The sequence below is a fragment of the Centropristis striata genome, chromosome 12 (genome assembly GCF_030273125.1).
Source record: "Centropristis striata isolate RG_2023a ecotype Rhode Island chromosome 12, C.striata_1.0, whole genome shotgun sequence".
In the NCBI taxonomy this organism is placed as follows: Eukaryota; Metazoa; Chordata; class Actinopteri; order Perciformes; family Serranidae; genus Centropristis; species Centropristis striata.
In genome coordinates, this window is record NC_081528.1 from 33,740,930 (window position 1) to 33,767,705 (window position 26,776).

At 39.6% G+C, this 26,776-nt stretch overlaps 1 protein-coding gene across 5 annotated transcripts in view; it reads left to right on the plus strand.

Moving 5' to 3' along the window:
* Window positions 1-8,325, plus strand: part of fgf13a (fibroblast growth factor 13a) — a 127,742-nt gene extending 119,417 nt beyond the window's left edge. For all 5 annotated transcript variants that reach the window (XM_059345516.1, XM_059345513.1, XM_059345514.1 and 2 more), the window contains one exon: window positions 6,337-8,325. In XM_059345516.1, the coding sequence (XP_059201499.1) occupies window positions 6,337-6,473 (137 nt within the window). In that variant the 3' untranslated portion in view covers window positions 6,474-8,325. The remainder of the gene's footprint in view (window positions 1-6,336) is intronic.
* The last annotated feature ends 18,451 nt before the right edge of the window (window positions 8,326-26,776 follow it).

The following is a 26,776-nucleotide window of genomic DNA, read 5'->3' on the forward strand; positions in this document are numbered from 1 at the left end:
AGATTGTTGGAAAGTTAGAAGTAGTTGAACACAGCGCCCGCTAATCTGATAGTGGATAGGTGGTGGGGTTCTGAAGTTATTGGACCATACGACAAGCAGCACTGATGAAACACGCTGGCAGTTTAAGTGTAGTGCTCGGCATCAGAGATGGAGTTGCTGTTAATCTATTGAGAAAGTTTCTTCCCACCTTAACAATCAGCGGGCCCAGCCAACTTTCTGCCTTGCAGAGGCTGCTGCAGCTCAGAAGAAATTGATACCATATTGTTAGAGCCATTTTGTATAAGCTGATAAATAATTCAGATTTGTATTTCATAGTTCATGGTTCTTTATTAAGGTTGTAAGAATGCCTATTGGTTCGTAGGAATTGCACTCTTCTTATTGGCTGAGATTTGTGTAACGTCATAATTGCTTACTTTGTTTTAATTAAGATTATGGAGACGAGGAGAGCACACTAGTTTTTGACCGTGCTCATAATTATTATTATTTTATGGATTGCTGCAGTTTATTGTTTGTAATGCTCAAACGAAAGGTTTCCAATAAACCATAAGAAAGAAACTGTGGGATTTTTTCGGTTTAAGACACGCGTCAACTACATCCTCACGCTCCATAATTGAAGTGTGCGTTTCAAGTAAAACTAGACGGAGCCACACTAACAATATACATCAATCAGACCCAAGGAATCCATTGGCACCAACCATGCCATGATATCTTGTCAGTAAATGTAAATGTAATGCTCCAGTTACGGAAAATTCTGGTGGGGGGAAAACTGACATGGTCATTTTCAAAGGTGTCCCTTGACCTCTGACCTCAAGAAAGCTGAATGAAAATGGATTCTTTGGGTCCCCCTTTACAGACATGTCCAGCTCGGGACATGCAGTTCACGTGTCATTCTCATCTATTCTTAAATGTCCGCTTAAAAATCTGCATACTGGAGTTCCTTAACAGTCTTGGAATTGCATAAATTGGGTACCATTGGAAAGCTGAGACTCTAGTAGATTGATGTTAGTCCCCACAGTATTATTTCATTGTAGTGAGAGCCTTTTATAAACTTGACTTCACTGTATAAAATTATCTGTTGTGACCTCCAGGATAATCACAGCCTCATAAAACTTTAGATTAGATTAGATTAGATTTGACTTTATTAATCCCACAGCGGGGAAATTTCTTTGTTACAGCCGCAAAAAATCACACAATTTTAAAATAAGATAAAAAAAACAATCTAAGAAAAGACATTTAACAATATACAAAATATACAAAATAATAATAATATACTATTTACAAACTCAAACTAGAGATATTCAGAGGATATATGGCTCACAGGTATATTAACAATAAGGGGCTTTCTCAGAAATTTCTAAATCACATGTAATCACCATATACAATCATTCAAAAATGTCAAAAGTACAGAATCACAGCATGAATTCTTCTATGGTGTTTTGGAGGGATTTTGGACCATTTTGTTGATTCTTCTTAGGGATCAAAAATGATTATATTAGGTACCAAATATCTGTAAGAAATGGTATCAACCAAACAATCATGAGACATGAGTGGGCATTGAAATATACTGCCATCATAACATTCTAAGCCTTTATACACTATCTCAACTTCTTTTAATTAATTCATTTTTATTTCTGATTTATGAAAAGAAAAACACACATTAATCTTCAGGTCACTGCTTTCAGATGGTGTACACCACTTCTATGTGGCATCTGTTGTTGATGTTTAATCTATCTCTGAATGTCCTCCTCCCCCCAGCCCTGTCAAAAAAGGGAGCAGAATGGGAAGGGGTTAATTATTCAGCAATGTCACTTTTCTAGTTGGCACAGGGGTTGTTTTTCACAGTAAGAGACCTTCCCGGAGAACCATTAGCTTTTCTCTAATTAAACATCCCCATTTTCTTTGTAATTGCAGCCCATGTGGATATTCCTTTAGTAAAGAGTAAATGAGCTGCTTCCTATATAACCTTCTGCCATTTAGCATTCTCCTCAGAGATTCTGCTGTAGACATAGTTTACCAGAGCTGGTCACACTCTGCTGCAGACACAGTGAAGAACGGTGTTGAGCCATTCTTTGTGACCAGAAGCAGCAGGAACAATATGTTTTAACGCTTTGAACAGCAGCACCGAGGACTTAATTTTCAGTACAGTAAAGTCACACAGAGCCCCACCCACCCAGACTGTGTGTGTGGTGGTGGTGTGGCGAATGTGGAGAACAGAGGAAACGGAGACGGAGAGGGAGAAATGGTTCTCTCTGTTGAAAAGGCCACAGTTTCCTTTCATCTTCAACAAGACACAGATTTACCTGTCAACAGAGAGGAGACAGACAGAGAGTCTGTTTTCACTTCAGTGGGATAAAAGAAGAGCACTTTTTTTCCTCAGTAAGGAATAAAAGGCTTGCAGCGCAAAAAGCCCAAACAATGACAAAAGGAGGGCAATTTTTGAAGATGGTTGATAGCTGAGTTTCATACTTTAACATGGTTCTTTTTATAGTTTTGAGTGCCGAGTTATTACTGGCATCTGCAGTAACTGGGTAATGAAGTATTGTGACATCAGTGTATATTTTGAATGGAATGATCCAGGCCAGATACATCCTCTTCACACCAAAGACAGTAAAAGTTGTTTTACATACAATTGTGTATAAAACATTTTAGTAAAATTAGGTTTCTTTCAGATATCCAGCAGTGATTATAATATTTATCTGTGCAATATGGATTTTCCATAGAAATCATTATTATTATTATTATTATTATTATTACTATATTTCTATAGCACCTTTCAAAACCAGGGTTACAAGGTGCTTTACAAAGTACATTATTATGGAGGCAATACAACAGTTAAAACAAAAATAACAGAAGATCATCAAAAAACAGTGAACAAGCAAAAATAATAGGATACAAAATTAAAATATGTGTAAGAACGTTAGAAATCATTGCACAAATGCCAGTCTGTACAAGTGGGTTTTTAAAAGTTTTTTAAAATGAGATCATGTGCAATAAGTCAATTTGTCACACTGTTGTTACATACATATTGTATCCATCTTTATTTACTTAAGACTTGCATTTGTATTGTATACTGTTGTGTATATAGTGTAGCATGCTTTTTTAAAAACCTTTATTTTATTTAAAGAATTACTTTCTATTCTATTCTAATACGGTAGACACTGTAACAAAGAAAAATCTCCCCCGGGGATCAATAAAGTATTTCTGATTCCTAATTTTTGATTGCAGTGCTGGATATCCCAGATCAGAGTTATATTCTTCAATTTGCAAATGTGATGTTGCCCCTTCTTGCGCCTTTGGATGAGCTCTTCAAACCAGCATTTTATTAAGGATCTATGTCTGCCCTCTGAAATCACTATAACAGCTTTTCACTTTTGTTCAACGGGCCATCCAGGAGGTTCCAAACACACTTAAGAGCAATAACCAGAGAATGATTGCCTTCTTTATGATGAGAGAAAAATACGGAGAAAGAGGACAACAAGGATAGATATAGGCTGTAGGAACAGTAAATCTTACAGATTACAAAAACCATGACCCTCAGTTTACTTTTGTGTATTTTATCTACAAAGGAGAAATGGGTTTGAGGTCCAACAGTAAATCCAAAATCAGAAAAATAAATAACTTTGTTGTAAGACCTAAAGATGAAAGTAGTTTTCCTTCTTTTGGACAGACTTTAAATAACCCAGGAATGCACAATATTTACAAAATCTTGTACATAATTTAAATTCCAGATGTAGCAAGCAGGTTGGAAGGAGCTCTGCAAGAGAACGAGAGAGAAATAAAGGAGAATTTGTTCCAGCAGCTCATAAAGATTTAGAGGCGGTGGTGTTACAGGGCACCAATTAAAAAGCTGTCTCTGCATTGGCAATGGCATCTCCTCCAGCCATTACTCACTACTCTTCTGGTTCCAGTCTGTGAGTCTCAGCCCACAGCCTCTCATTCTGTCTTCCTCTGGATGAAACGAGTTCAGCTCACGTCATTCAAACCAAAACAAGAAAATCCTCTTACAATTCTTCTGGAAATTCTTGATGCAAGACACAAAGAGCAGCCTTTATAAGGAAAAAAAAGGTGTACTGTAGTGTTTCAAGTGGCTTCTGTCACTTGAAAAACAAGGAGATGTGTGGAAAAATGTGAAATATGACAAGATGGACGGTTGTTTTCGGGGAGTGATGTTTCAAAGTGAATAGCAGTGGTGTTGAGATGATACCGGTCAGTCGCCCACCATTATAATCATACAATACTGTCACTAACAAGACTGGACCCAATCGCCAGCAGTTTCCCAGTGAAACTCTGCCATTGATTGATGTGTATGAGGATGGTCTCTAGATTGCTGCTGTAAGAAAAAATGCTGGGCTAAGTGAAGTGTCTGAAGGACTGGGTTTGCTGTTTCAGCCACACACTCCCTTAGGAACGAACATCAAATAGCATTCTAGGCAGAAGGCTGTTGACAACATCCTGAAACCAAAGACTCGGATTACAGATATTTCTTCTGAAAAGTGGCTGCTGAGATGCATATTGGGTAAATGTTGCATACACAGCAAAGCTAAAGCACTAGCAACTCCTGAATTTATAATGCCATGCTGTGAATATAGGATTTTTTTTTTTTTTACTTCAGCACCAACCTTGTCTGCTGTGATGTCTTGATTCAGCAGTTTGCAAGGAACTATAAGTAGGCTTACATGTTAGACCAAGTGCTGTCTGGACTATGGTAACTTTTTTTTTTATCTTCCTGACATTTCACAGGGGATTATGGTATATGATGGTATCTGTATCCGTGTGTAAACAAGCTCTCGTCAAGAAAGGAAATATTCTTACACCTATTTTCCTTGTTCAACAGAAAATACAACCATACACCTTCTGAATTCATGTTCTTCTATGGAATAAGGACTTGCTTAATTGTTACTCATCTAAAGCAGCTATTCTCAACCTTCGCGAGATGATTTCTGGGGGTCGCCAAATCATTTTGGAAGTCAGCTATGTCTCCACTGTGTTAAAGTGTTCATGTGTTAATGTGTTTTAGTCTTTTTGGTCATTTCATGTCTTTTTTTTGTCATTTTGTGTCTTTTTTGGTCATTTAGTGTCTTTTTTTTTGGACATTTTGTGTCTTTTTTGGTAATTTTGTGTCTTTTTTGATCATTTTGTGGTCAATTTGTGTCTTTTTTTGGTCATTTTGTGTCTTTTTTTGGTCATTTTGTGTCTTTTTTGATCATTTTGTTTCCTTTTTTTGGTCATTTTGTTTCTTATTTGGGAAATCTGAACTGTGCGTGATTCTGTTCAGTGAGCGGGGGTCGCGGACAACATGCATGTTAAATTGGGGGTCGCGACTCAAAAAGGTTGATAACTACTGATCTAAAGCACATTCAAACTCAAACCTGTCTTGGTTAGTCTTTGCACTGTTTAAACAACCACCAACTCTGGATTGGACAAAATAAACTCTTAATTCATTGAGCATGATGTCAGAACTTGGGGTCTCTACACTGTGTTTCCATCTCTCTCTCTTCGGTGCAAAGGCGCTCTTTGGTTCTTCTGAGGCCCAAGAACAGCTTGGTCCATGTTAGTTAGCCAACCTTCATCATCAGTTTTGAACCCAAAACGTTCCGAAAGAGGGACAGAGGCATTAAAATGTTTTGAGTCCTGTAAGTTGCCATGTTTGTCAGCTCAGATCCCCATTCTACCAGAAGAGACTAGAGTTGCAAAGGTGTGGAAAATGTATGGTAAATTTCCAGAAACTTTCCATGTGAAGTTAAGCTGGGGAATTTTGGAAATATTCAAAATCAATAAAACATGACAATTCTACAGATTTAAATTGTAAGTAGAAGTTTTAATTATTTTATTGAACAAAAACATGAATGTTGAGTTAAATATTACTCACCCCCCCAACCCCCCGATTCAAAATAAATAGAGCTGGCTGTTTTAGTCAAGATTATGCTAAAATACATTTAAGTTCCCTGGTAAGGGCCAACCTTCAATTTTGTAAATTCCTGGTTTATTCCTGTTTATCTCCATAAATGCCCACAAATTCCCATTAATTCCCATGGAAAGTTTCCAACTTTGAAATTCCCAGAATTTTGCAATCCTAGTAGAGACTAACATCTGATTGCACTTCACAGCAACTAAATATAGTATCAGTTTAATAGACTGAAAGAGCAGCATGTGCATTTGTACTGAACATTTCTAAATACCCTGTTATACCGTAATACAGTAATACTGGCCAAGCCCAGTGCAGTCCTACATTATGGCTGTCCGTATACTATAAATAACCGTTCTGTTTTTCTTTTTTGCTTGTCTGATATATTAAAAATGTCAGTTTTCTGATTCTCCCGTTTTGTCTTTCCACAGTGGCAATGTACAGAGAGCCATCCCTCCATGACTTGACGGAGTTCTCTCGCTCCGGCAGCGGCACACCCACCAAGAGTCGGAGCGCCTCGGCTGTGCTCAACGGAGGCAAAGCCGTGAGCCAGAATGAGTCGACGTAGCCGAGTAGCCGAAACCCAGGCCTGGGGCCGAACCACGAAACCTTACCTCCAGCAGAGCGTGAATCCAAGCAGACTTCTCTCACCGATCAGCGGTTCAGGACTAGCTACGACAACAAACCACACAAACACCTATATCCCATCAATAAAAAACAGTTAGGTATCATCCTGGTTAATCATCATCAATATAGTCAGAAACGTAACAGCACATAAACCATTCTGGACTTAAAATAACTTTTGTTTTGGTCTTGAGATTTATCTATTACCTTGATCACTCTCTTTTGGTGATGATCGCATACCAGTTAGCTCATCTTTATCCTGTTTGATTTTTCTTAATTTCCTGTGGACAATACCTTTTCTTTGGTCATTTAGACACCAAGCACTCGTGCATCAGTCAGACAGGGACAGGAAGTTAGACATGTAGGCATTCAGGGCAGCCAGTAATAGTGCTGGTCTACAAGGCTGCAGTGGTACAGTACAGGCCCTGATCTCTGTCTTATCCATGCTTCTGTGAATACAAAGCCTATAAACTCCCTGGTGTGGCACAGCCTAGTGCTGCTGGGACTGTGGCCAGCCAGACGGTAGCTCTCCTGCGTCCTAGTGCACTCGCTCAGAGACTGAGCTCTATAGCATGGGAAAATGAAGCCTATGTTCAGCTGACCTGAAATATAAGGGCGGTGTGGCTCTTTTGCAGTTTTCGTTTTCTTTTAAGAAATGCCACAGCTGCACCTTGGTTTTTTGCTAATTTTATGAATTAGCCCGAGAGCATTTTATTTGAAATACTGGTTTTGTTTTTGTCCCCTCTTGTTCTCTTCCCTTACCATTGTTTCAGTATTTGTATTTCCGTTGCTGTCTCATCACTGAAAGGGGTTCCAGCAAACCAAAGACAGAACGAAAGAGTGTCCCTTTAAGCTGCTGAAAACCAAGCCAGTATAAAGGCAAAGCTGGATTTTTTTTTCATTGTACATTTTTGATGAAAGACAGCAAAGATTTTGAGGAAAAAAGGAACAATGGACAAAGGAAGTGATTTTAAACACTTTGGAGTTGGCAGCGTGCTTGATGTTGTGCTTTTTGCTGATATGCTCGATGGCCGAGGTATGAAACGACTATTCTGTGTTCCCATTCCCTTCTGTTACCACTGTGTCACAATGTCTCCGTCTTTTGTCCTCGTGATCTGTTTCCTCCCTCTGTGCTTGTGTCATCCTTTGACCCCCCCTGACCCCCACCACCTTTTTCTGTCGACTTCTATTGACTGATACAGTTCACCATAGGAATATGGTGCAAGCCCCTCCTTCCCAGGATGCTTGTTATGTGTTTGAGTAACTTATTGTGGTGACGATATTTTCTATATTTAAAAAAGAATACTGTGGACTTTTAGGTGGCTTAACATTTTATAGGACACGTCATATTTGTAAAAGTGAAAAAAAAGAAAAAAGAAAAAACATACACAAATGAACATCTTCCCTTTCTTGCACAGGGCATGTACAAACACAATTATGTACAAAAAGGAGCCTTTTTGTGGGCTAGGTACTCTTCCCTTCAGCTACATAACTTCTTTCTGGTACATGCTTCTGAGAGGCTTTCTTTTCTTGGTTTCCTCCAGAGGTGGTTTGTATTAGGTGAACCTATCTGTTGCATGGGAGAAAGCAGGGAAATTCTGGTCTAGAGCTGCATGATGTAGGCTATGTGTATTAACCCATGTTGGATCATGTGTTCCAAACTACCAGGCTAAATCTGATAAAAACAACATTTACAGGCAGACATTGTGGCTGTCTGAAAACTTCCAGTTGTTTATTATTTGTTGTATACACAAAAATGCACTGAATAAAATGTTTATATTAAGATATACTTTTAATATGTGTCGGCCTCTCTTCTTTGCACTATCAATTGCCTTATTCATGTACTCAACATAATCTACGTATTCCACCATCCATCCAGCAACTGTAACTACAGAGAAAATTGGTTGTGGGGATTAGATTTGAGTTGGCAGGATCTGTAACGGTGGTGACAAATTGGAAACCGTGCTGCATTGTGGCTTGAAAAGCCTTCTTCCCTCTCACACCCAGGATCTTTCTTTCTGTGGACACCAACGAATCACAAATGTGTGCCTTTAATTGCCTTAGAGTTGGGGAGGACAGCATTGAAGGGACTATCCTCCTATGCACATATATACATTTCTGGGACCGGCAGTGTAAAGAAATGCTTTAGCAACATGTCTTGCAGACTGCTACACAGAATAGATAGCAGTCTGCTTCCATGTTTTGGTGCAATTGGTTTCCACACCTGATGTAAACTGACCTGAATACACATTAAACAAGCTCGTGACCACTTTTTCAACTGGACTCGGACACAAATCAACCAACCGTGCCCTGTAGGGAACCTGGTCTCACAGGAATCCGTGAAATAGCCACGGATTCGCTTAACTCAAAATCCGTGGAATAGCCACGGAATCACTAAAATTTCCGTGAAACTGACACGGATTTCGCTACAATGCAAGTTAATGACAGTCATATCCAGTGGCTATTCCATGGATATTTTTTCCTATTGGTTCGTTCCAAGTTACGTGACTTTCAAGGTCCCGGCGGTCAGAACAAAAAACATGGCGGACAGTTCTCTCATTTTTAGTGAAAAAAATCTATATTTTGACTTAGTTTCTGCATAAAAATTGATTTTGATCACATTTCTAGCGGGAAATATATGTTTTATTTTCTAAAAATTCACTCAGTGAATGTACATAATCACTTTGTTTGTTGGAATAGCCACGGGATATGACTGTCATTAATTTGCATTGTAGCGAAATCCGTGTCAGTTTCACGGAAATTTGAGTGATTCCGTGGCTATTCCACGGATTTGGAGTTAAGCAAATCCGTGGCTATTTCACGGATTCCTGTGAGACCATGTTGCCTGTAGGATACACAGTGTTTACATTACTCAAAAAAACCTGAACCTTAGGGTCAAGAGTACTTAGATCCAGGCCTCGTTCACTGATATAAGAGCCCCCTCATTAAGGACTTCAACTGTTTCCCATAATCTTGGGATTTGGTTTATTAAAGTGATCAAATATCTTCTCTCCCCAATTATTTGGCCAATGCATGAGATCGCACATCCTCTCCCATCTGTCTAGAGTTCCTTCAAAGTAAAAGGATCCACAGGCTGGGAATAAAGTCTTTACATAATTAGCCCAGTACAAAAAGAAAAGAAACAAGCTCCCATTTGATGGTTAAAATCAGAACATGTCAGTGCCATAGGGTCTTCATGTGTGCAGAGAGGACATGACACAAGGTAGTAATTACCTGCTGCCGTCTCTGCTAAAACAAGCTGGGAAAAATGATCTGAACGATGGCATTACACTATGTTAACCTACCAGGCTTTGTTAATAAGGTCAGCCCTCTCTCACTGCCTCTGTCATCTCGGGGAGAAGCACTTTCTTTAATGAGGGGTTTTGTCCATTATCACTCCGCACTGATTGTCGCCCAAAGTACATGTCATGAATGATAAGGGTAAAGGTGGTATAAGAAATGTAAGAAAAAGTAAAAAATTACTGCGGATGCAATGGAACTATTTACGGAATAAAAAAAGGTATTTAACAGGATATATCAATCAAGGACATACACCTTCAATTTTCAAAGAATGCATTTAAAAACAGGAAATCTTGCTATTTAACATCATCATCATTATCATCAATCTATGCTGCTTCACCCCACGTCTGCAACAAAGCTGTGACATGCTCCGGCACGTGTTTATAAAGCTTTAAAAATAAATGAACAATTTGCCCCCATCTTTCTTTTCCTTCTAAACTGTCAAGTTCAAAGAAAGATTTTGAGAGAACAATTGCAGTGAACGCCTCCATCCCATCCATACAATAAGCCTCAGAATAATGTCTTCCCAGTAAGACCTTTCAGAATTACACATTCTGATCGATGGTGTACTGGATAGTAGAGTAAAAAAAACTGCACTTCTGACAATATTACTCATGCTATCTAAATATTAAGCAAATATCATGCAGCTTACATTGACTATTGTCATCAAAGGTGCAAAAGACTGCAGTTTCTTTTTAGAGTGCAGACATTTCTCATTGGAACCTTTAAACACCAAGAAGATTAAAAAAAAAAGAAAAAACGAAAAGAAAAGAAAGACGCAACATATTTCTGAGGCATTCTGAATTTGACAAATATTAAACAAACTCAGAAAGAAGCTGAAAAATGTTACACTCGTCTGAAGATAAAAGTTGAGTCGTGTTATTGTACAACAGTATCAGACTAAATGAGACTTTTGCTGGTTACTACAGTCTATTGCACAGCTCTCTATCCTCAGTGTGGGATAGAGTAGGCATCAATTTGGTCTATGGAGACTGCCTCATTACGCCCATTGCCAGCAGAGACAGGAGAACTAATAGGCCTCTGTAATATAGGCCCAGATATGAGCTACTTCATCGTTCATATAGTTTGACATCCCCCTACTCCCTTCATTTCCTTTTGCCCATCTCTCGACTCCATTTATTAGCATGGGGCAGTCCAATTCATTAACGGAGGCTGCCTGTCTTATTCAGAGATGGTGATGCGAGCAGCAGCCTCTTTCACTCTGTGCTGTCTTTTTTCTCCCTTTTCCTCGTTCTCTGTCTTTCTCTCGCTCACTGACCAATCAGTTATTTTAACCCTCACTTGGTCAGACTAATGAGTGTTCGTGGAGCCCCTAAAAAGAGCACATGCAAATCCTGAGGGTGCACACACACACACACACACACAAAGCCCCGTCACACGTCACACAAAGCGATTGCCACTCCAGCGTGCAAGGATTTGAGATCTCGAGTGAGATCAGTCCGCGATAATCTGTCACGAATCAAGCCGGGCTGATAGAGCTGTGATATATGCGAGCACTGTGTACCTGTGAATGCTATAACTCATTACCCTTTATCACTGCCAGCACAGGCTGACTGGTTTCATCCCTCTCTCTCTCACCCAGTCTCCCTCTCCGTCTTTGTCATCTTCTTCACAATTGCACTTTTGTTTTGCTCAGATTTTTTCAGAGCTTTTGAAATTAAGGTCTCAAAAATGTCTTTATGTGGACAATTTAATATCACATCTTATAGCAGGATCGTTGAACTTGTTTTATTTTGATTGTATTATTTATTAATGCATTAAAAATCAGCAATAAAATATGTAATGATTACACATTGATAAAATCATGTAGAACACTTTCCAACTCCTTCATGATTTAATTGTATGTTGTATGTAAAGGATATGTATCATAATCAGATTTGTCAGTCAAATGTAATATCAATCCTTTTTAATTTCATATTTACATTCTTCAATATTCCATTGGGATTAGTTCTTCCTGACTGAGAATCTTGATTTTAGATATGTGTCTTTATTCTCAGTGTTGTCACAAGAGCCGTGTTAAACAGAAAACAATTTTCCACCTGCCAGTCAAGAAGTCAATGCATGAAATTACTCTAATTATGAAACAAGCTCGAGTAATCTGCTCCATGCATATTGCACACAATTTAATGTACAGCAAGCCGAGTCAAACGCAACATCCCAGAAATATTGATGGTTTTACAATCATCGGAAGAAGACAAAGACAACTTAATTTAATTGACTGGCTGACGCAGAAGCCTCCCACGAGGGGCAGCTGCAACGTTCATTTACTTCCTCTGCTTCGTCTCTGTCTCCTTCTTTATCGGTTTCTTGTGGACATTTGAGAAATAATTAAGTCTGTACATTTATCTTATATGCACATGAGAGGGATAAATTAAAATTTTGTTTTGATTGAAGTTTTATTGTAATTTTCCACAGATCCCATTCCCTGAAAATGGACCATACCAAACCAAAGGGTGTGTGTGTGTGTGTGTGTGTGTGTGTGTGTGTGTGTGTGTGTCTATAAATAATGCCAAGATATAGCTATAAACCCTGGAGACATACCAAGAGCAAACAGGCAGTAGACCACAAGGGACAAACAGAATGTGAACGAGGAGGAAGAAGGGGATAGAAAGGCTTAACAGAAAAGATAAATAAAGTCACTCATCCAGCAAAGTTGTGCATATCCCTCCTTGGGAGAAAACAGCAGAAATAGGTGAAACTTGAGTTTAGTTATTGTGTAAAAAACACACACAGGGCTTTTTATTTCCGGGCTTTCTTTCACATGAAGAACCAACCAAACCCTTCAAAAAAGCTCATCAGGTGACAGCAGTCAAAAACACAAGCGGACTAACATGCTGCAGGCCTTCAGCTCCAAGAAGAAAAAATAGTCAGGTCGAAAAAGTGATGAAATTGAATGAAATGCACCCCCACTAACCCTGAGAGTGCCAGGCTGCTCAATCCCATGACACCCCGGTGCCCTCTGAGAGGCAAGAATCCAAATAGAGTTTGCTGCTATTTGTCCATATAACAACCTCTACTCCACACTGTAAAAAAAAGACTTTTGTTTTTATGGTAAAAAAACGGCAGCTGTGGTTGCCAGAACTTTACCGTAATAAATACGGTGCAACTTTTTGTAACATTACGGTATAATAATATTAGCACTGTTGATTTCACGTTTAAGATTGCCATTTTATTCCATATTTTACCGTATAAATAAAAAGTTTTTCCATCAAAAGAAACTTTGTTCTGCCATATAATTGACAAGAGAATACTTTATAAATGCTGCATAAATTAAAGATTTTACAATTAAATATTACAGTTTATTTCTGTTGGAGATATGGTGTTTAGTACATTTAACAGAGAGACATTTTTTTTTCACAAAAAATGTATGCAAAAATGATGGTTTGTACATCATATTTTTTGCTACAAACACGGTGCCAGTGCATTTTACAGTGGAGTAATGTATTTAAAAAATAAATAAAAATGTAAAAAATACTGTTTTGGCTGATATATACATTTACGGTGTTTCATTGTTACTGAAACTGAATTAACCCATTTATCATTTTATGGTCTTTCACTGTCATGGTTTAGCAGTTTTTCACCGTAAAATCTACAGATATTTTTTGCAGTGCATATTCCTCCCCATGCACCCCATGGTTGGCTCAGAAAAGGCCGTAGCTTCATTCTCACCAGATTACCCTGAGCAGAGAGTGTCTCGCACCTCTGCTTATCAGTCCCACCAGCACGTCACAGCACAAGGGACAGGCAGAAAAGATGGGTAAGACACTGTGCCAGGAGAATGGACGTTGATAGCATCCACCACAAATAGCATAAGACATCAGTGTGTCCCCCATTAGAGGTGCAGTGCAGCTGAGGTGTCGCCTCCTGCCTGTATTCTTCAGGCTATAGTTGGATGAAATGTGGATTGTCTATCAGAGACAGGAGCCTGGCCCACTTGTGATTACTCGGGAAGAAACTAAAAAGAAATACATTGGAACACATAATTTGTTTTGTTGGCTCTCTGCTGCAGCTCACCACACTGAATTTAAATGCCATGAGGTTTAAGCGCTGGCTTTAAGCTTTGCTTTGAGGGTATTTACATTTCCATCACATGCATAGAAATTGTTGCTCAATGAAAGAACGATTACATTTTGCAACAAATATGTGCAAGATATAGTATCAAAGGTATGAGCTGCATCCCAAAATAATCTTCAGGTTCCCAGCTTTCAGATGGTGCATACCAGTTCTATGTGCATATACTGTTGACCTGCTATCTCCCCCTAAAGATCCCCTGTTCCCCACTTTCCCCACTCAATGGGACAAAATGAGTCAGTGGTAGAGAGGAGGGAGTGGAAGAGGTTAAACTAAACTAGCTCTTCACCCTTGCTTGTGGCACTTTTTATAATTTTCTGAGGACTAAGAATGTCAAGGAAAATTTCATAAAAGACAGTTTTGCAATATTTCCAGATCAAAGTGGTAGATCGACCATCTGGCAACATTTTTGCTTGCATGGCTAAAAAAGTTAGCACTTCAACGTCGTCATAATTTCATGTAAATAAAATACAGAATGAAAACTAATAGTTCCACCTAATCGTCTCATCTCTCTACCATTGAATGCACATGGTTAATGCTAATAAATGCTTGTGTATTGTGTACAATGCTGTGGTGGGTTGATGCCACTCAACACAGGAAAACAAGTTGCAGATTTTCTACTTGCAAACATTTGGACGTCAAAGGACTTCTAACCAGACAGTAAACCTGCTTTATTCTGGAAGGTTTAGTTATGGAATAGCAGGGTATTTTCTATGTTATTAGATAACAGATTTAGACACATGTTATAACACATTACACAAAAGCTGGAAATCTGTTATTAAAAGCCCTTTATCTAGTTTGACCAACTTTAGCCAAATCCAGTCATGAGGTATTAATTCGCACACCTGTCATGTGTCAGAGGGCTGCTGTACATCTGGCCATTCTGCTTGTTTTATCTGGGGTAATATATGTCGTGACCATTTTGCACAAGACCCATTGTGTCAAAGATTACATAAATATATATACGAGGCATAATTAGACTGAATTAAGATAAATAATTGGTTAATGCTGCACTAGGAAAGCCTGATTTCATCAACCAATGAGTGATCACGTATCCCAGCCTCAGCTAGGAGAGTCAGATTAACATTACTGTAATCCAGACAAAGAGAGCAACCCATTACTTTAATGAATAATCCCCAGTTAATAACGCAGAAGCGCAGCTTTGGATGTGAATTATGGATCATGTAAGGAGGAAATGTTTTCTCTGTTGTGTATGGCAGCTGTTCTCATTACAGTTTTTTAAAGTGTTTGCACCCAAAAAGACATCCTATTGGTCCCTGGGTAAAACAGCCACCAGCTGTAATCCTATCGTTTTATGTAAACAGTATCCACAGGGGGATGCTGCTTTACATCAACTGTAGTGTTTAACTTTACATGATTTATCCAACTGCTGAGATCGTGATTTTGTCTGCTCAAGGAGCAATACTTATGTGGTCCCTATACTCCTCAAGGACTCTCTATAGTTGGGTTGGGGACATAGATTCTGTTCTTATATTGCACAATCATGGTAATTTGAGATCAGGGATCAATCCGATCACCAGGGGGTGGTGGGAGTAGGAGTGAGTGGGGGATTTCCATCACAGCATGCCAGTGAAATGGAAGCATTGACAATGAACATAATACAGTCAAAAGTTACCTGAGTAACATTTTATTCAAGATATTTAAAGATTTAAAATCTAATAGCAAGGTCCCCGATTCAATAACAGCATCCTTTTAAAAGTCAGTACGTCTATGCTTCACATTATTATCTTATATTTTATATCCCCGTTGAAATCCTATCCAGAAAGTTAACTACTCAAACAGCACAGAGTAAAGTAGTGTTTGGAGTAGGCATATATAAACAGAGATGTGGGATGTCAGATCCATGGAAAAGAGACATTAAACTCGTTTGTAACTGAGGATTTGAAATTCACTCAGCACAGCAGGCGGACATGCCGCAGCACCAGAAACATCTCTAAATGCATGAACATTAGTGAGGCACAAATTCTAGAGACTTATTTCTAACAGTAAGTTAGAGTTTAGAGTTAGAGAATATTTTAATTAAATTAAATTAAATGATATTTCAGGGTATTTTTGCAATAACAATATTCTTGAATAAATCTAAATTGTAGTTTAAAGTACAAATCTCAACAACTGCAAAATACAAAACATTACTCTTGACGATTCAGGGCAAAATGTATTGCAAAGTATTAGAAAATAACAAAAATAATACTGCAAATGTCAGTGGTGGAATGTAACTATGACTGTACTTAAGTACAATTTTGAGGCACATGTACTTTGCTTGCATATTTCCATTGATGTAACTTTATACTTCTACCTCACAACATTTAGCTGCCAGCTTTAGTTTACTTTTTACATCAAGACTTAACATTCTTTTTAAAAACGGTTTAAACATTTTTATTAATTAAACCACATAAAAGTATGTTAAAATGAGCAGTTACCTTGTCAACAGTAAAATGCTGCTTACATAAATGCATCAAAATTAATTATCCAACAATATATAGAGAATATATAGAACTATAAGTGGGGTCATTCTACTTTTACTTTTGTTACTTTAAGTACATTTTGTTGCTGGTACTTTTGTACTTTAACTTAAGTAAGTTTTGCATGCAATGATTTGACATCACTAAGTAGGAATGTTGCCATTATTACGATATGCATTTTTTTATGTCATATAAAAAATATACCAGTATTATCGTGAACAATACGATATGGCACACCTCAGTAACAGTATTTATAACCTGGTCTCACAGAATCCGTGAAATAGCCACGGATTCACTTAACTCAAAATCCGTGGAATAGCCACGGAATAACTAAAATTTCCGTGAAACTGACACGGATTTCGCTACAATGCAAGTTAATGACAGTCATATCCCGTGGCTATTCCATGGATATTTTTTCCTATTGGTTTGTTCCAAGTCACGTGACTTTCAAGGTCCCGGCGGTCAGAACAAAAAACATGGCGGACAGTTCTCTCATTTTTAGTGAAAAAATCAATATTTTGACTTAGTTTCTTCATGGATTTTGATCACTTTTCTAGCGAGAAATATATGCTTTATTTTCTAAATATTCACTCAGTGAATGTAGATAATCACTTTGTATGTTGGAATAGCCACGGGATATGATTGTCATTAACTTGCATTGTAGCGAAATCCGTGTTAGTTTCACGAAAATTTGAGTGATTCTGTGGCTATTCCACGGATTTTGAGTTAAGCAAATCCGTGGCTATTTCACGGATTTCTGTGAGACCATGTTGGTATTTAAAATGGTCTTGATATTGGTGTTGGATGCAGCGCCGAGGGCTGTCTGACCTGAGTGTGACATAATACGATATGCGACTCTGAGCCTTACAAAAACCTGACATCAGAAAAAAAAGGCAGATTACATTATACATGATCAATATGTGATCAGGAATTATTTTGCACAAAACAAACAAAGTTACAATACATTACAATATTTCCTTGGGGCCATATTGTATTCTCTTCTACAGAGGTTAAAGTCTGGAGTTTGTATTTCTGCTTCATTAATGATGCATTTTGTCCTGAAGGATTATTAAATGTCAGTGAAACTGTTATCTGGCAAGAAGCTCTGACTCTCTGTGTCTGAGGGACTGACACCAAAGCCTGATGTTTATCACCAGAGATGTTAGAACTTTTTTGTGCGACCAATTAACACTGTAACACTGGTAAAATAATGTCCATGATAGTAGAATGAGAAATATACTGTATTCCACAATGAAAAAGAATTGGCCTCGAAAAGTAAGTTTAGTGCTTTCATTTAGTATTTTTGGGTGACATTTGTCTGTAAATCTGTGGTGTGAGATTTCATGAGAATCTGTGATCTGCACATTCAGTTTTATTGTCATTTTACTTGGCAGAAACACAGATGTATTAGCACAGTGAGTTTGGGACTGTACGGCTGTGAGTCTTACATAAGAGAACAGGATCAGAAACATTTCATCTACTTTGATATTGTGGGTTCAAATAGTAACCACAGTCTGAGGTCATACCCTCACTCTCTTCTGTCTTTCAGTCACTCTCATCCACACCACTCAAAAGAAGAAAGATGTTACATAATTGTCTTTTTGTTCAAAATGTGAGACCATTTTTTTTCAGTATGGCACCTTTTGAGTCATGTTTTGAGAGGTTTGTGTGATTTATTCATCAGATACAGTGAACTGATCTTGTTTCAGACCCACAGACCATATACTATTCTCAGTTATTATTTGTGTGTGTTGATGCTCGGTAGTCTTTTACACCTTTACCACATAAATAAATGTTTTCAATTCTCACAGACAAGGACATCACCAATTAATTTGCTACTGTACCTGTGTCTATTTGAAATCAGATTAATTCAAGAGATGTCCAAACAACCAGCATGATGTATTATGCAACTGCAGCACATTTTATCACTGCTTCCATTTTTTGTTTCACTACATCTCTACCTGTTCCAACTGGATTTGCTTCAGTGCTTTTTACCTCATCTTATTTAAATCTCAGTCCCGCAAAGCCAAGTCATTCCCTCAGGACCAGAGCAAACACTTGGTGTGCTACTTACTTCCCCGTCTTGACTCACATGCTCTGTCGTCTCCATTATTTGCGAATCATCAGTTCCTTTTTAACATAATGAGCCACTCTGATAGTGAACAGCACATACCACTTTGCCACCACAAAGTGAAGCAGCTGATCATTTCCTGTTATTGTTTTTGTTCGCATCAAATCCTTTTTCAACTGAAGTCCAAATGCATTTCACTTCAGCATTCTGCCTGTTCCCACTTATCGTTAATAACCATCCATTTTTCTCTTTGTGCTCCCTCCCTACCTCCCTCCCTCCCTCCCTCCCTCCCTCCACCTCGCTGCTCCCCACAGTTCCTCTCCATGTGCAGGAGGGAATCCCAACTCTTGCCTCACTGCAGTGGATGAGGTCAGGCGTTACGTAACGGGGAGCGAATGAGCCAGACAGTCAGCGCTAACCTCTGTTAGCATGCAGTCGAGCAGTGAGAGGCAGGCTGGCAGTGGCCATATCTAATATTTATGAAGCCTCTGCAGCATAAATGCATTCTTCCCCTGCTACAGTAAAGTAGACAACACTTGGTAAACGACTGTGTGGGGAAAACATTTTTGCCTCCAGTCCTCCATCCTGCATCATTCACTCCTGCAACCACATCCCCCTGCCTAAACAGGGAGGCGGAACATACAGTACAGAAATACAAGATAGGAGAGAGCCTGAGGGAACATTAGTGAGAACTCTGATCATTAACCAGAAAATGTGTGTAGAGCTGAACAGACAGATGTAAGACTGACTGAATATCTGATAAAAATCAGCGACTGAGATCACATAATAAAATGTGTGTCATGATATTAGGTGGAATATGCATCTCTGGTAAACAGAAAGACTGAATCAGAGTGTGTAAGAGATGTAGTCTGTGATGTCTGTCCCTGTCAAAACAACAGGAGCGACTTTAATATCCTGCCGGATTGACTGCCACAAGCCCAGGTCAGTGAATGAATCAATATTGCCGCCCTTATCGTATCGATGGGATGGCGAGATTTACTGATCTGATATTTGAGGCTTCGCTCTGCTGGGAAAGCGTGACAGTTTGTGAGGACTATTTCCTCCTGTGCATACCAGCGACACCCCCACACAAACAAACGGCCTTGACATTAAACATGCGACAGGAGTGAGCGAACAGGAGATGATGAAAAGGGCTAGACGTGTGTGAGCCAGAGGAAACACAAAAGGGTGAAGGGAGATTATGAAATCAACAGAACAGAAAAATAGGGCAAAATATCAAGCTCCCTGCAGGGAAGCCCTCTCTTTCATCACAGGTTGACTGCGTGCAATAATTGAACATTTTGTAAAGGGAGCATGGATGGAGCAGGTTATATTACTATGCAGTCTGCCAAAGCAGAGGAATTCTACTGCAATTCACTGTACTGGTGCTGTACGTTTCCATCCAAATTTAGATCAAAACATTTTTACATAAACGTCAGCAGATAAAAATGCAAATCAGCATCTTGTTCCATCTAAAGATAATAAGAACTGACAAGACTCGTGCACTTTTTATAATATTTTGGCATGAAAAATGACATGGAGCTAATAAAATATTCTCAGGCGTGTGTATAAGCTTCAGTATGTCTTCACTCTTGAAATTATAATAACTGTGATCCACATTGGATATTTGAGGTTTATCCCTCAATTGTCAATATCAACGAGCCCAGACTAGAACAGACCAGGACAGACAATTATAAAGTGTGTCCGTCCTTACACACCAAGCTACAAGCCTTCTTTCAGATCTCTCGCCCTCTCTCTCTCTCTCTCTCCCTCTATCACACAACTCCACACTCTCTCCCCTTCTTTTCCACATCATTACAACTCCCTTTCTCAGTTTCCCTCATGGCTCTCTGTTCTGCTATCTCCCGGTCTTATCTCCTGCGCACAATCACTCTCTCTCCCCCTCCGACTGTTTTCTTTCTTGTGCTTCATGCTCCTGTGTCGTATCTTTAGTCTCCATCTATGAGTGATTGTTGTCTCTGTGCTTCACACGAGTAGCGTAATGTTGTGGAAATTGCTTTCATCCAATACACCTTCCCCTTTCCTGATAATTTCGTGTTGATTCCACTTGTCAATAGTGGGACTTGTGGTCGGGAGGAATAATGCACATGCTTGGAGACCTGTGGCTTAAATCCCCATTAACAGCTCAGCCTCTGAGCTCAAATGTACAAGGATGTCGATATCTTGGCCAGCTGTCTATCACCTCTCTAAGTGGAGCTGGAGCCAGAAGCCTACTGAGACCTATAGACCTGCACAGGGTATCTGATCCCGGGTCTCTACAGAGATCGGTGAGAACTTGCGCTGACCTGATCGCCTCATGGGTTTCCTAAGGTCATGATTTCACTTTAACTGGCTCCATCCCCAGCACTGAATGTTACTTTAATAATGCATAGACATTTATCGGAATAATATAATGATGGCAGCATGACGGTAGACAAAGCAAATCATTTCAGTTGCAGTTTTAATGCAAGTTATGGACGGAGAAGATGAGTTATCTGATCTTGTATTAGCATTATGCCATTGACTGTTTACATTGGGAGTGTATCTTGTTTCACCACGAGAAAGTACAGTCTGCCAGTCTCACTGGGTGAGCTGGCAAGAACGCGGCATCTTTGCCACCCACGGGTTATCAGCAGCACATATGTACGTTTGAGCACAAGGGGCCCACACAGAAATACTTGACTGCTCAGCATCGCCAGCGACAGGTCATTTAGCAAAAGCCTTTCAAGACACATGTCTACAGGACAAACACACAAAGCATAAACACACACAACCAATGCATGTAACAGTAAAAACATATACTATATACATAATGTTTAGAGCTCTATCCAAGAAACGTACAGGAGCAGACTCTACAGTTTTTCAGTGATTTAGGGGTGTGCCGATCGATTGGCGCTGATTTCCTTAATTTTGCTGGATCGGCGATCGGCCAATTCTTTTACGTCAAACCGATCTTATGTAGCGATCTTGTCTACCTCGATAATAAGCCCCCACAGTGCTCCCAACTTTGTTGCTAAATTTAGCAACCTTTCAAACCCCCTTAGCAACTATTTTTCAAGGAAGTGACTGGAGACAAATACAGCGACTCCTTCTGAATCTTCTTAACGAGGCCGGCTTGTTAAGAAGAGTTAGCTACAGTTAGCTCTGTAGCAGTACAGTGTGTATTTGCTGCTGCAGGAGGTGTAGAGATCTCTGTTTGTTTACAAGAAGCACCAGACACTCTGTGCACAGTTAGCAATTCTGGTTAAATCACGATCACTATGTTAATGATCAGCGGAGCGGAGACTCTGTGCATAATTAGCCATGCTGCTTTCAGCTGCTGACGTTGTGCACAGTTAACGACAGCGAAAACCATACGTCACCTCCAGAGTCTCTAAGGCCGCGTTCAGACTGCAAGCGAATCTGATTCAAATCAGATTCAAACTCAAATCCAATTTTTAGGGCTGTCTGTCCACACTGTTTTTAGTAAGTGTCCAAATTGGATATGACTCTGTTCAGGCTGGGCCACATTATTGACTGATCTGACAGGTTGCTGTAGTAACGGCGTCAGAGCGTCTGACGTCATATAATTGTGACAGCGACAAGAACTGGCATTCTGAATGAGGCCTAAATCCCTCTGGGGGGTAACTTGTCCCGCCGTGGAAAACCCTCTCCTCAGTTTCTTTCTTCTTCTACAGTTTGGCATCTAGCCGCCACACTGTGTCATCAAATGCTACGCTGCCCCCGTAACCAGTAATACAACTTTTTTTTTCTTCCAGATATGATAAACTATTCGGTTTTTTATGATTTAATGACTATTCGAAAATCGATGCTGTCCCTAATTGTATGTATGTTGTACTATAACGAAACCAAACACTCAGGACACTTTATTTATGGTTGCAATTTGTCCTGTAAATTGTTGCTATTTGTTAAAGAAAAATACTGCTGTATTATTGTTTTTCAATAAAACAAGATTCAAACATTAAAGGTGTATGCTGTGAGTTATGAAAAAAATCGGTATCGGCCAAAATCAGCAGCAAGATCGGCAGGTCAGGCTTTTTAAAAATCGTGATCAGTGATCGGCCAGAAAATTGCAATCGGTGCACCCCTAGTGATGATATAAATTTGTCTCTCTGCAAAGATCTAGTTCAGTTTTTCGCCTATGCCAAATTGATAAAGAAGTGTAAAAGAAAGCAATTCAACATTAAGTGACAAATAGAAAACTGGTTATGCTGCAGTGAGTGCTGTGGATTTAAAATTTTAACCATATTGCAGTGTTGGCTACGCTCCAATCAGTGAGGTAACAGCATGTTTTGCCGTTGGCAGCTGTTTGGGGGGGGGGGGGACTGCTCTGACATCACTGAGTGTGATGACACATTTCTGCCCTCTATTTTTCCATGATATGGTCCACTTCAGCTGGGCCAAACCATGACCTGCATTTCCACTACTGCCTCGCAACAGGGAATAGCTGCACTGCTGTGGTCCTGCTTAGTGCCAGGCCGGAACATGAAAACCTGGAGACCAGATGTATAAATGCTGTGTATGCACAAAACCATGCATACACCATTTTTCCAACGTATAATGTGGTATTTATGAGAAAGAATATTTGGTAAGCATGTGTGCAGCTCATGGATACTTCAGACCGGACATAAACACAGTTCTATAGAATCAACTGCAGGTAAAATATATGATGCCAGAATTTCAATGTTGCTTCGTTAGTTTTCTTTGATTGAAATATTCTTTTTCGCAGTCTACAAAAAAACAAAAGCACAGTCTTAGACATAATTTAATTAATTACTTGAGTGATGCATTCTCCCTCCATTATTTTCATCCACATTCATGGCATTGTTGTGTTAATGGTCTTTTCATTCTGTCCTCACTTGAAAAACACTTGCAAAGTCTGTTTCATTATGAGCGCTATGGAATTATCATTGATCATCTTCCAGACAGTTAATAATGATAATTATAATATTAATGATGGCTTACAAGTGATTACTGGTTTGAGCGCTAGAAATAGCCACAACTGTGCATAACAGCTGCTGTTTTAGCACCATTTGAACACTATTTGTTGCTGGTAAAATTGCATTTCTTAACCATTCTATTCAATAACAAGTGTCTTTAGTACTGTGTGCCTGGTGTACTGAGAAAGGTGACAGATCAGCTGCAGCTCCGGGATGTTAAGAGTGGGTGCTGGTAGTTTCAGGTGCACAAACTGTACGTCTTTTATTGGCTAGGCAAGAGATTACTGTGGTGGGAAGGGTGTGTGTGTGTGTGTGTGTGTGTGTGTGTGTGTACCTGTTATTGCATTTGTCATTACCTATTATAGCTTGCTGCATGCTAAAAGGGTCTACGTTGAATAAACAGATTGCCTTGAGGCTCTGCAGTCACTTAAAATAAATGATAATTAACCTGTCAGAGAGGTTGCCAGAATCACTTTGCTCTTGTTTTTACATACATCTTATTAAATGCACCTTAATCATGTTCATGTCAGTAATGCTGACTTAATAAGCCGGAGCTTACCGTGCATTTTTTCCAGTCTTAATTTCTGCACACTGCCTTGTTCAATCCCTTTTATAATAAACACATATTGTCAAACAATATCTGTAACAAGCTGAATAGTTCTGTTGTTTGTAATGCGAGCAGGAGCTCATTAATTGCAGCTTATGAAAAGCACTTACATCAAGCTGCAAACACGGCATCTTTCTTTATCACTGTTAGGTTACAGGTGCTAGACATAGACGGAGAGATAAACACATTATCTGAATATGAATTACTGTGACTTTGAGTGATTTTGTGCATCTGCTCTGAGTATTTTCTGAGTGTGGACGCCCGTTGATTTAAGCAGGGGATGTGAAAGCTCTGCTGGTGATGAGGATGGAGGTGGCGGGGGGTGGGGGTCCCTGAAGCTCTGAGTGCTTGATAATCAATCTCTCAACAGGAGATGTGAAAAAAAATTGAGAGGCCCTCGCTGAATGGAAGGGATCCTCTCTGGATGTGTTTACTTCAGGCTGAGGGAGAAAGGATGACAGTTTGGGTCAAAGTTAATGTCTGTGTGTGTGTGTTTGTGTGTGTGTGTGTGTGTGTCTGCTGGAATTTATGTGTCTGTAAATGAGTGAGCCTGTGAGAAAGCGGGACACTGTGATGTGTGGGTGAGCAATGTGGGTGCGCTTGGTTATCGAATGCTCATCCTCTGTGCCACACTGTATTGACATAGTGCATATGTTTCATGTGAGTACAGTACACTGCATAGTACAGTGCTGGGTTACATTTGTCTTTGCAACAAGAGGAGCAAGAGGACTTCACGATTTATCGCAGAAATGGAAAAGACCCTTGACATTATTTACAAAAAAAAAATAAGATAAGAAGAAGAAGGGAAGGAGGAAAAAAAGGAGGTGGGTCAGTCATTCTGGGCAGCCCACAGAAAGGAGCCGGTTGCCATGGTTTCGGAGTAGTTGTGGCTGGTGTTGCTGGGCCGATGGGAGGCAGGCAGCTGGTTGCCTAACAGCAGCAGATGGAGTAACGCAGGTTTCCAAGAACACACAGGCACTGTCCCTCGCCTACATGTGTCAAATCATTCCTGTCATCGTTATCCTATCTACACACACACACACGCACACACACACACACACACACACACACACACACACACACACACACACACACACACACACACACACACAGCAGACTACTCTGTGGGGAGTCATGACTGGGCTTTAGCAGGCTTTTAGCCTTTTATGTGGCAGCATCTTCACCACCAGAGACAACAGAACAAAGCACCATGACGTCACATGTCTTTAAGTAGAGACTTAAAAATCTGTTATAGGATTTACAACATGAACATGAAAAACAGTGTTTGATCTAAATTAAATTAACGCCAAATATACAGACTTTCTACAGAGAGAGGGGTATAAAAAGTACAAACACTATTCTCTTCAGTCATCAAAGGAAACAGAAACCCATTACAAGAGGAATTACAAATGATCAGCGGCATTATTTTGTTTGGATGCTGCTTACAAATGGCGATCTCTCTCTGATCATTTAACAGGATCATCAATCATATCTTATTCCTTCAGCTCTCACAAAGAACACATGAACTTAAAAACCCTCAAAGTATTGTGAAACTATATTTAACTAAGCAGATTTTTGGCAATAAAAAAACACGCATGTGCACACCCACACACATAAAGTACCAAGAGATGCTTCTTCTGTGTTTCAAGGTTGGCTGGCAGAAGTAGGTTTCTGCTGTAATCACACACAAAAAAATATTTGAATGTGTGCTTTGGTCAAGTGCACATGTCTGTGCATGGTCATGTGTCGTTGTGTATGGTGTTATTTTGAAGTTGAGAAAGATAAGCAGAGGAGGCAGCTGAAAACAATAACCAGAGGATCGCTGATCCCACGACTCTGAACTTTAATAACTTCAGACCTGAGTTCTCACCCCAGCTCAGATAAGTCTAATAATAGTTAGGCAGCATGAGATGTGAAATACACAGAAGAACCTCTCTAATCCTATATCAGCTGTAATTCTTTGCCATACACTTGTGCAGGAAGTTATTAATGCAGATTGGATGTCAGTTCCTCTGGTATTAGAGCAGGAAAAGAACAGATGAAAGCAAACCATACCTTACTCTTGATTTTTTCCCCCTGAAATATATCACAACTCTACAGAAGGAACCTTTTTTGTGCAGTTGCTATGGTAACTGTAATTAGAGTCCAGCAAGATGGCACTGTTTCCAATTAGAGCACGGCTCTGTACCAAATCAAGCAATGCCAACTGGTTGCTGGATTTTATCATACATCGCGGACAGCACATTCGTCAAAGAAGAGCCTGCGGAAGAGCAGAGTTGGACCAAAACACTGGCTGTAAAAGAGTGGGGGGAGAAAGAGAGCAACTGAGAAAAAGAGAGAAAGAGAGAGAGGGGTGGTCAAAGCATCTAACAGAGCGTAATAGTAGAAATAAAGCAGTCATCATCTCGATAAGCAAGACCCTTTTTTTCCAGCACTCCCTTGGCTGACCTCCCACAGATGAGTGAGCAGTTGAAAGATTGTTTGGCCAGAGGGGACCCTGTTAATATCAGCAAATTAATATTCATTCCATTATGACACGATTACTCATTGAACACCTTCCCACCCCTGCACAATGTCTCTGCATTTGCTTCATTGAATCTGTGGTGAAAGTGTTTTCCTGCACACTTCAGTCATGCTCACAGCTCAGCTGAAGAACATTTATTTGCGACATCCGTGTCACTGTTCCCCTCAATCACACATCTCATCCATCTTTCCTCACATGCTAAGCAGGGGGAATTGGAGCGATAGTGGAAT